This window comes from Chelonoidis abingdonii, chromosome 15, assembly GCF_003597395.2.
Source record: "Chelonoidis abingdonii isolate Lonesome George chromosome 15, CheloAbing_2.0, whole genome shotgun sequence".
NCBI classification, from domain to species: domain Eukaryota; kingdom Metazoa; phylum Chordata; order Testudines; family Testudinidae; genus Chelonoidis; species Chelonoidis abingdonii.
Window position 1 is genome coordinate 44,251,672 of NC_133783.1, and position 11,371 is coordinate 44,263,042.

At 41.5% G+C, this 11,371-nt stretch overlaps 1 protein-coding gene across 1 annotated transcript in view; it reads left to right on the forward strand.

The window, feature by feature from the left end:
* The first annotated feature begins 888 nt into the window (after window positions 1–888).
* DHX32 (DEAH-box helicase 32 (putative)) overlaps window positions 889–11,371 on the forward strand; it is a 43,564-nt gene continuing 33,081 nt past the window's right edge. The window contains 1 exon segment of the mRNA XM_075072674.1: window positions 889–892. Within this exon segment, the coding sequence (XP_074928775.1) occupies window positions 889–892 (4 nt within the window).

Sequence of the window (11,371 nt, forward strand, 5' to 3'; positions counted from 1 at the left end):
AGTGCTTATACCAGTATAGCTTATTCCAGTTCAAGAAGCAAAATAAGTTAAACCAATATAACTGGGTCCACAGAAGGGCTTATACTGGTATAACTGTACTGATAAAAAAAATCAGCCCCCCTAACCTGCATAGTTATACCAGGACAACATTACAAACATAGAACAGGCCTAATTCAGGGCATCAGGGTCCAACTGCAGCTGTCCCACCTCTCACTATTGTTTCTCAGTCAGACCGTTTTTCCATGGGGATCTTCTAGAACATTTTCCAAAATGGGCCTAAAACTCATACTGCTGCTAACTGAACACCTGGGGACAGGTGCTAGTACACCACATCACTGCATGTAGTCTCATTTTGAGACCTGTTTTATTTAACATATATTTACTTAAACATATCAAAACATATACACATAGTGCATACTAATAAATATGTTATACAACAAGCTGTTTGATCTTCCTGTTTCAGTGATTTTCTCAGATCACTGGTATATTGTATAATGGGGACCAGTGAGGAAACTATACCATACTGCAAAAGTCTCATTTCCAATTTGGGAGGAAACTCAAAGTACCTCTCAGTGGCTGAGGTGATGTTATTTGCCCTACAGTATATATTTTGAGGATATACTATGTTTGAACTCTCTCTAAGAAGTAAGTGGCCATGCTGTGCTCAGGCTGTGCCCACTCAAGTGGCCCATCTGTATTTGGCTGTACAGCCCAGGACTCTGTGGAGCCACATCAACACTAGGACATTGACCCATTCTTGGCAACCATTGTCATCAACAGGTTCCTTCTGAACTGGTGTGGAAGTGGATAGTGTGCATGGTACAAAACTATTTTTAGCATTATTGCAGAAAGTGGTTGGTGGCCCATACCCCGATTGGGGTGACGGGCATGAGTGAGTGAGTGTGCAGAAAGTATGATGGAATAGTGATGTAATAAGCTTTTGGTAACATTGCTAAAATGTTGTTGCCCCATCTACATGAGCAGTCAAACTATTGTCAGCATGGGTTCAAGGTAAAATCTGTTGCTGACAACCACTGTTAGTAATGGTCAGTGTCCAAGTGTAAATGGACCTTTAGAGTAGACAGAGGAGTTGAAATCTGTAGGAACTGTGACATATTTGAACTTATTGGAAGCCCCTGTACCGAAAGCTTTTGCTGGAAATCTGTTCACTGAATGCACAGAAATATTCTTATTTTAATATTCTTAAAATCTGTTTTTTTGTAAGCCCATGGTGCATTAAAGTTCTTCATTAAGGGTTCCTTAAATAAATTTAATGAAATGTCTCTGATCTCTCCCTTTTGGGATAAGACTATGAAAGGAAAGAATGGGGCAATTTGAGACAGCTTTCCCTGTGGAAAAGTTCCTGATGAAATGTGCTTATATCTGAATGCTTGTTAAATATACTTCTCATACATGAGGGAAATACAATTGCTATGTCATAAAAAAGAATCTGTAGAGATTTAACTCCATTGCATATGCAGTGTTCATTGTACATAGCCATTATGTCATGGCTAACGTTTTAGCACCAAAGCCCTCCAAAAATACGGAACAAGGGAGTGAAGAGGCGTATCTACAAGGGAGTAGGATTTAATGAGAAGAATGTGTTACAATGAAAACCGATAGAAAGATAATGAAAGAAGTGGGAGAAAATGAAGATCTGAACAAAAGGAAGAAAAGGATATAAAAATTGCTTAATGGATACAACTGCAGACAATTTCATTAGTAGCCGTAATTTAGGAATGGATACTGTGGTTTTCAAAAATGAAATGCCAAGCGTGAAGATTCGCAGATCCTTTCCTCCAAAGAATATGCCCATTTCAAAGAGAATAAACTAAAACATTTGATTACAAAGTATAAAAAAGATATACTCTCTTAGATAGCATTTGTTTTCTAAAATACACTGGTAACAAATAACTGTTGTCTGGCTAAGTTAAAAGAAACATTTTGGGATCAGAGAGCTCACACATAGGGCCTAATCCAAAGCCCAGTGCCATCAATGGAAGTGGCCCAATGAAGATTTTGGATCAAGCACATCAGGAGAAGTATTTGTTAGCAGTGTAAAGTTATTTTTTTTAAAATCAACTTTTAAATAATCCATAACACTTTTTGAAAAAAATCAGAGATGGTGAACCCGAGATATGTCTATGCAACACACTTAGCCTAAGTCTGTGGGACTAGGGCTTGTGGATTCATGTTTCCAAGCCCACACTTGAGCATACACACTGCAATAGAAACTCAGGCCTCACAACTGTGAATGCATGTCCATAGTGCACTATGCAGACCCAATTCAAAACTTCAGCTTCTGTGGTTGTGTACTATTGTACTCCAGGATTCCTATTACCCCTGGCATCTGAAACTGCTCTGTTGCTTTCTCCATACTGGGTTATGGGAGAATGTGGTTTGTCTGTTCGTCCTGCAGGAGTTGACTGGAAGAATTTTGGGTTGTTTTAGGTCATGAACAGATCCAGCTGAGCCATTTTATTTCCTCACACTCTCTGCAGCCAGAGCCAACAGGGATCCTGCCCTGGTGGAAGAATTTCTCTATCGCATGCTGTCAGTCCTGTTTCGAGCACAGGCAGAACATCTGCAAGACACTGGTGGACATTTCAGCAGCAGTTTTTGACTTGCTGAACACAACTCTCAGTGGGGCATTCTAACATGCCAGCTGCAAACCAGTTGATACTGCTCATGTCTGTTGCCCTAGCTGCAGATTGCCCCTTTATAGATCAGCGCTTCCGGAGTGGGGGCCACAAGCACAGACTTGTGGGGATCACAGTGTCATGCGCTCCTGAGATGACCAGCAGGAGGTCCAGAACTTTCACAAGAAGCAGCAGACATTTTTGGAGTTTGGGGATCAGCTTGCCCCTATCCTCCAGCTCCAGGACACCCACATGAGGGCAATCGTGCTGTGCCAGAAGTGAGCTGCTATAGCCATCTGTAAGCTGACTACCCCAAACTTCTACAGATCTGTGTCTAACCAGTTTCTAGTTGGCAAATCAACTGTGTGGGATGTTGTGGCAGAGGTTTGTGAGGTGATCAGAACTGTTATTTACTTGAAGATGGGGGGCATAATAAATGAGTCTGAAATAACTGCTGGTTTTCACATAATAGACTCTCCAGGCTACACAGGACCATTGATGGGACTCATATGCCTGTAGTTGGCCCTCCAAAAGGAGAACATAGGCCACAATGGATACCACTCTACCGTTATGCAGGTCCTGGTTGACCACAAAGGCAGATTCATGGACACTAACGTGGGATGCACTGGCAGGGTGCATGATTCCAAGGTGTTTTGGAGATCAGGACTTTACCTTCATAGAGAGGCTGGGACATTATTCCCATCAAATGGCATTGTTATAAATGGAGTCAGTGTCCCCACTGTTTAGGGTGACCAGATAGCAAGTATGAAAAATTGGGACGGGGGTGGATGGTAATAGGCACCTATATAAGACAAAGTCCCTAATATTGGGACTGTCCCTATAAAATCAGGACATCTGGTCACCCTACCACCTTTATTGTATAGGTACCCACTTATCCCCTGTTCCCATGGCTTATGAAACTGTACCCTGATTTCAGAGGACCTGCCAAAAGAAGGTTCAGCTACACACTCAGTTGCTGTAGGACGGTGGTAGAATGTGTATTTGACAGAATGAAATCCTACTGGCACTATTTTCAAAACTATTTGGATGCCAGTGTCATTAACACAGTCTGCATTATTGGGGCTTGCTTTGCTCTGCACAATTCCTGCAAGGAAAGGGAGGGAACCTTTTCACCAGACGTGGACTCGGAACCCTGCTGGATATCTGAACTGGTACACAGAGCCAGACAACACACCTGTCCAGACTGGTGCTAGATCCAGACACAAATCAGGGATGCTTTGGGAGTCCACATAATGAATTTGCACAATCTCATGCATGAGGAGGAATGAAATGGCGTATGAGGTTATTCTGTGTGAGAGATCTTTGTAAATGTGTTGGTATTGTGCATGAAATCTGTAAACACTTTCATGAAACATATGGGGATATGTTACGTATTTTACCCATGCTGGCAATGTACTGCCGTTTACAGTTTCTGGAATACTGTGATAACAGTTGGCAAATTTTTATTCTGAAAGGTTGACATTTGGCATGGGATGACCTTCATTAAAGTTGGTGCCACTTTGATGATTACGTATAATAAAATTTGTTATTGTACCCTTATGTGCAAATCCAACATTTTATTTTACAGAGGTAATTATATACTGTAATAACCAATAATGCATACCAGCTGCCATCATGGCATGCAGTACAATAATATAAACTAACTTGGTCAGAAAAAAAAAAAAAAAAAAAAAACAGTCAAAGCTCCATATTGTTCTCGGCCTTGCTGGCAAGTTTTGCACATACAGGCCATACCTGGACCGGAATGAATTAACACACAGGCTACATTTGTCCATTCCATGTACTAGAGTTTGCCTGTGAGATGCTCCAGCCACCCTCTGAGTTGTCCAAAGAATGGATGCTCTGCAGGACTTGATAGTGATAAGGGGACTAAGGTCCTGATTTAGGAGCAGGAGATGAAGATTGCACTGGAGCCTGCAGTCTGGTAGCCATCAGGACCAGTAAGAGGAGAGACACAATATAGCACAATCTCACTGATCCATGTCCCCATAATTTATCACAAAAAGCTCTCCCTGGTTCTCAACAAAGATTTAATAGCACAAACTGTAGAAAGTACCCACATATCAACATTAAGTCTACAAAATAAATATACTACATATTTACAAGTGTGCTACAAAATATTACCATAAACGTTTACAATACAACATATAAACATAGTTCAAGCCAGGAGCAAAACTTGCATTGAGATCAAAGTGAACAGGCTCTAATTTGTCTTTCATCTGCAATGGATCTTCCATTCATTTATTCAAACTAATAAGGTTCTGTTCTATACTAATATAAAAGGATATCCCGTAATATTTCTGAGCCTAGTATAAAAATGGCCATCTTGCTAAAAAATTAAATGACTTAAGGAATTAGTAAAGGAAGAGAATGTAAACTGATTGTCACCTTGTTTTATTAAAGGCTTAACAGTCATAACAATTATTATTTAATTAATATTTAATTTTCAAATATATTTCTGGCTTTTTAAACTATTATTCAAGAGATCTGGAAACTTGTTTAAACTGACTGTCGCCTATTAATGATAGTTTTTTTTTTAATTTATTTATTTGCCACGGCACAACCTGAATTTCAACTTTGAATGAGCAACAAGAAAATATGTTGATCCCAAAACTTAAATTGTAGCCAGGGTCTACGCTGAGCTTGAGGGGAGGGAGTGCTGGCTGCTGCAACTAAACAAATGAAAAGCCAATGTGACACCAAAGCATTTTTTTCCTCTCAAGGACAAGCTACTGATCTCTAGTGCATGACTGTTGGATGTGTCCAACTTTATGCTGAAAATGAAAACTGAGTTCTAGGAGTCCTTGTACATGTCACAGTTACATCCCATAACATTTCAGGGAGAGCACAACATACAGAATTAGCCATGTCTCTGTGATGTGCAGTTTGCAGCACAGCGGTCTGAGATGCAGCAGTGGAAAGTATTTCGCAAAGCTGAAGTGTGGGCAGACAAATTATCTGTTCCTTCTGTCATTCAAAGATGCTTCTCAGAGGGAGATCAGCATTTGTCTTCCCCCTGAGACTGGACGACTTGGTCAGTCATTGCATCCAAGAGTTTTAAGTACCTGTCAGCCAGTGCTTAATTTTTAATGAAAGAGGTGCTGGGCCTCAAGCAATGATTTACTTTCATAACTGATGCGGCAAGTCCAGAGGTGCCGGGGCTCAGCCCTGGCAATACCTGGCACAAATTAAGCACTGCAGTCAGCAGTCTGTTTGGTGGGCAGCATGCAACTAAACTTGTCTGGACTGGGTTTTGTATGTTTAAGGCTGCTAGATAATATGATATTTTCTAGCTTGCTTCAGGTGGATTTCCACACTGCCATTGTCACGTAGTTTATGACTTTTCAACAAGAGGGCCACCTCCAGAATTAGAATTTTACAAATATTATTATTTACTGTTTGTTCGACAATAGTGCTTAGAGGACCTGGTCAAGATCAGGGCCTCTATTGTGCTATTATAAGTTTATTCAAATGACAAATATTTTATACATTGTGCACTGTTAGGTTGTTGAACTGAGTCAAATGAGTGCTAGTACCTGGAGCTATTTAAAGTTCTTATTTTGTCTTTCTGTTGAATTTCTGGTTGTCTTGAAATATTACAATTGACATATCTGTCCTCCTTCTTCAAGAAATATATTTGAGATTTCAGAACTAAATAGACCAAAGGCTGTAAAAGGTCTCACATATTTAATAAATATTTTAATATATATAAAACCTTTCCTCCTTTGACTTTCTAAAGGGCTGCAAAATAGTATTAATTAAAAGGTTTTCTGAATACTTGTCCTGAAACTGAAAGCTTTATTATTGTATGATATTTTCATATGGCAGTTGTATCACAGGTGAACCCTCTCAGCTTTTTCACAATTTTTTTCTACATCCATTATAATTAAGGCTGCGAATTTGTCAAGGAGGTCATGAAAGTCATGGATTCCATGACTTTCTGGGACCTCCGTGACTTCTGCAGTGACTGGTGCGCCTGGCCCCTAGGCAGCTCAGGCAGCCCCTGCACCAGTTGCATCAGCTGCTGCTGGGGCAGTCTCAGGCCACCACCACCACTTCGCCCTCAGCAGCAGCAAAGTTTGGGTGTGGGAGAAGGCAGGGGATTGGGGCATGAGAGGAGTGAGGTGGGCGCTGGGAGGTGCTTACCTAGGGGGCTCCCTGGAAGTGGCAACATCCCCCTTGCTCAGCTCCTAGGCAGAGGCGTGGCCAGGCAGCTCTGCACTGCCTCCGCCTGCGGGCACTGCCCCAGAAGCTCCTATTGGCCATGGTTCCTGGCCAATGGGAGCTGCAAAGCCGGCATTCTGGGCGGAGGCAGTGCACAGACCTGCCTGGCCACACCTTCACTTAGGAGCTAAGCAAGGGGAATGTCGCCACTTCCAGAGAGGCACAGAGCCAGGTAGGGAGCCTGCCGGCCCTGCCAACCTCCCCTGGTTCTCGGGCTGTATTCCACTGCCTGTGCCATCCCCCAGAACCAGTGGGGGTCTTGGGCCATCGGGCTACCCCCCCAAGCATCTGTGGTGCCCCCAGATCACCCCCTTCCCTACAAGACTTAGTCAGGGGTACATAGTGGAAGTCAAGGACAGGTCACAGGCTGTGAATTTTTGTTTACTGCCCGTGATCTGTCCATGACTTTTACTAAAAATACCCTTGTCTAAAACATAGCCTTAATCATAATGGGATAACTGTATGACCATCTTCACAGTCATGTTTTGAATGAGCTCTCCCCTGACATCTAGTGATGAGCTGTGGAAAAGGACTTTAGGAGCTGATCTTGTTTGCAAGGGCACATCCACCATGATGGGATTGCTTGCCCAAATGATTACTTTTGGCTGATGTTGGATCCCTAGTCTCCTTGTTATTGGGGCAGGAGTAATAAAGCACTCATTTTGCATTATCTATTATTTTAAACTATCTTTCAAAGTAAAATTAAATGGCAGATTTAACTCTTATTCTACTTTCAGTGGACTCCAAATGGTCAAGAAAGGGTTCGACTCATGGGATGCGTTAATTACTTGTTGGGAGAGAAATGAGTGACTTGGACACAGGATACTGTATTCCTGTCTTAGTTTATTGACAACCATATACCATCTTGGGGCATGTCTACATGAAAACTTACAATGCACACTAGGGAACTTTTAGTGCACATTAGCAGGGTCCACACAGACAGTTAGTAGATGGCATGCTGGAATGCTGTAGATTTAGACCCCATCTTGCTGCATACGAAATCTTCATGTAGCCATGCCTTTGGACAGGAAAATTAGGCCTTTCTACACAAGAAAATTATACTGATGTAACTTTGATGAACCCGTTTAGAAATTGATTTTGTTAAATGAGTACAGCACCCTTATGGACAATTTCATTTTGGTTTGTGAATGTCTTGTATGCATATTACATTAAAAATGTTAAAAGAACTTTAAGATTGCAAAATCAAGGGCTCAAAGGTTAGGAAATTGAGAATTATGCTTGCTTTAATTCAGCGCGCTTGTGCACATGCATTATGATGCAGTCTTTAATTATATGATTACATTTTATTTTTTTTCCACAAGACCCTGCCTCATTCAAAGCACAGGATGGATGTTGTTCTCCAATTAGCAACTATTCAATATTTTATTTTATCCTAACTGTTCAGTGAGTCTCATTTACTGCACAAATTCAAACCTACTCTGAAGACAGAATCAAATAATTTCCTCTGTGGCAGGGGTTCTCAGCCTTTTTCTTTCTGAGCCTCTTCCACCCAACATACTATAAAAGCTCCATGGCCCAGCTGTGCCACAACTACTGTTTTTCTATATATAAAAGCCAGATCCAGCGTTAGGGGGTGGCAAGTAGGGCTATTGCCTGGGGCACCATGCCACGGGGTGCACCATGAAGCTAAGTTGCTCAGGCTTCAGCTTCAGCCCCGGGTGGTGGAGCTCAGGGCCCTGTGTTGCAGTCCCGCATGGTGAGTCTTCGGCTTTCTGCACTGGGCCCTACCAAGTCTAATGTCAGCCACCCAAGTCTAATGTCAGCTTGAAGGCCACCCTGAGTCCTGCTTGCAGCCCCCCAAGGGGTCCTGGACTCCTTGTTGAGAACTGCTGCTCTATGGCACTCATACCTTTAGTATACGAGTGCTTCATAAACATTAAATAATTAATCTTCACAATAACCCTATGAAATGAGGGGGTGGTATAATACCCATTTTATGAAACTAAGGTCAAAGATTTAAGGTCAAAAGTTTCCATTAATTTTGGATGCCCAATTTGAGACACCTAAGACCTGATTCTTCCAAGAACTTGGCATTATAAAGCCCTTTGAATGTTCAAAGCACAGCTCCCATGACTTCAGTTGCAGCTGTAAGTGCTCAGCACTTCTGCAAATCAGACCACAGGGCAACAAGTCAAGCAAACAGTGACCTGTGATCCGTTTGATAGAAGTGACTTGACTAGTATCCCACAGGAAGTTGCATGGTAGTGACAGGGATAGAATCCAGTTCTTCAAGGCTGCATAGAACTGCCTAACCATGAAGCCATCCTTTTTCTTCCTGCAGTGCCCTACTTCATTCACTGCACACCTTCCAACTTCTGCAACAGATGAAGCAGGAGTCACACCCACACACCCACACACCCACCCCTTATTCAGTCCCAGAGCAGATCTTGTGTACTGAATGAGTCAGAGATCCTGTGGAAAAAATAGCATGTGATCGTGAAATTAAAGAATATATCATAATGCATGCACACAAGGGGGCCAAATTCAGATTGCAATCTTATTTCTCGCATTTTCTAACCTTTTGTTGCTTGACTTTGAAAACTTAATAATGTTCTTTTTAAAGTTTCTAGGTTTTTAAAAATGCAAACTAAAAAAAAAAAACCAGAAATCCCATTATGTGGCACCATTTTGACACATATGGATTGGAACTTTTAGATCCACCACACAGACCCTTGCTACGTGATCTAACAGACTAACTAGTAGCAACAGTAAGTTATCATTTCTTATGTGGACCATCACTAGAGGAGAATGGGACACACATTTGGCAGTATGTTTCATGGATGTTTGCTGACAGAGGACTGGTGAGACTCAGGAATCTTGAGTTCCAGTCCAGGCACTGGAGGGAAGTGTGACAGCGGGAAGAGAATTTTCTGGTCATTTCCGCCACGCTTGAGCTTTTCTGCCCTATCCCCTCTAACATGGGCCTGTTCCAGTCCAGGCTTCTGGTTCCATCCCACTCTTTACCTTCCCAGTCCCAGGCTCCACTCCTCAGGAGTCTCATGATTTTTAAGCCCAGAGAAACTTAAATTCATAACTTTGCTAGACACTAAAAATCATGGACTCAGACACTGACTTTATGTCTCCTTCAACAATAACCCACTAACCCCCCTTTGTCCTGTGACTCCAGAGGTGTTGCCAACTTCATCTTGAATGGTCTCTCACAATATATGATAATGCCTTAAGAATCTTAAGAATCTGTTCCACCTTGTACTTAGCTGTAACACTCTGGTTACCTTTCCCACAGGGCAGGTCTACACTAGAAACTTGCATCAGTGCAGCTGCATTGCTATAGAGCTTCTGGTGAAGACACTCTAGAACAATGGGAGAGCGCTTTCCTGTTTGCGTAATAACTCCACCTCTGCAAGAGACAGTAGCTACAGTGGTGGGAGAAGCTCTCCCACTGACATAGCACTGTCTATACAGAGGGTTAAGGTTGATATAGCTACACCACTCAGGGGTGTGGATTTTTACCAAAGTGCGTAGTGTAGACCTGTCCCCAGGACCTGACGAGCCCTGTGTAGTTCAAAAGCTTGTGTCTTTCATCAACAGAAGCTGGTCCAATAAAAGATAATACCTCATCCATCTTGTCTCTTTCATAACCATTCTAGTAGCAGTCTCATCTTCTAAGTGTATATTTCTAAAAAGTTAATGATTTCAAATCTTTAGCACTTTTGTTACAATATAACAGTTTACTCATTCATGATGCAGATCCCATCATACAAAGCTTCATTTTTGTAGTGCAGGTGTAATACAAAGTAGACTTAAAACCTTAACATAAAACTTAAAGCCTAAAATCAAACAGTAGTACTGGTTGAAATATTTCTATTATAGTTTTTTTCAACAAAAATGAGTTTTATCAAAAATGAAGTTTTTCACCAGAAGGTTGTTTGACAACATTTTTTGTTTAAAACAGTGAATTTCATTTTTCTTAATTGTAGGGGTTTTTATTTTGAAATATTGGGAAAATTCCCACATTCTCTGTCTCCCCTGTCCCCGTCCCCTTTTCTTTTCCCCTGGAATTTTTTGTAAAAAAGTCAGAAAGTGGGTTAAAAACACTGTTACTTTTAACTTTTTTGCACTGGAAGAATGTGGGAAAAGAGAGAGAAAGTAGCACTTCTCCACTTCAACACTCCCCCACCTATCCACTGAAAAAGCACTCCTTCCTCAGCCACCCTATTTTCTCTAATATTTTTATGTTTTTTTCACTAGAGAAAGAAAGGGAAAAAGTTTTGGAAATGGTTTTGTTTTGAGTGAGATGGAGGAGATTTTTTTCTTGTAAAAAATAAATTAAAACTTCATTTTCTTTCAAAACTTGTCCACTGTTCTTCTGAGCTGCTATTCATAGATTCATAGACTCTAGGACTCGAAGGGACCTCGAGAGGTCATTGAGTCCAGTCCCCTGCCCTCATGGCAGGACCAAATACTGTCTAGACCATCCCTGATAGACATTTATCTAACCTACTCTT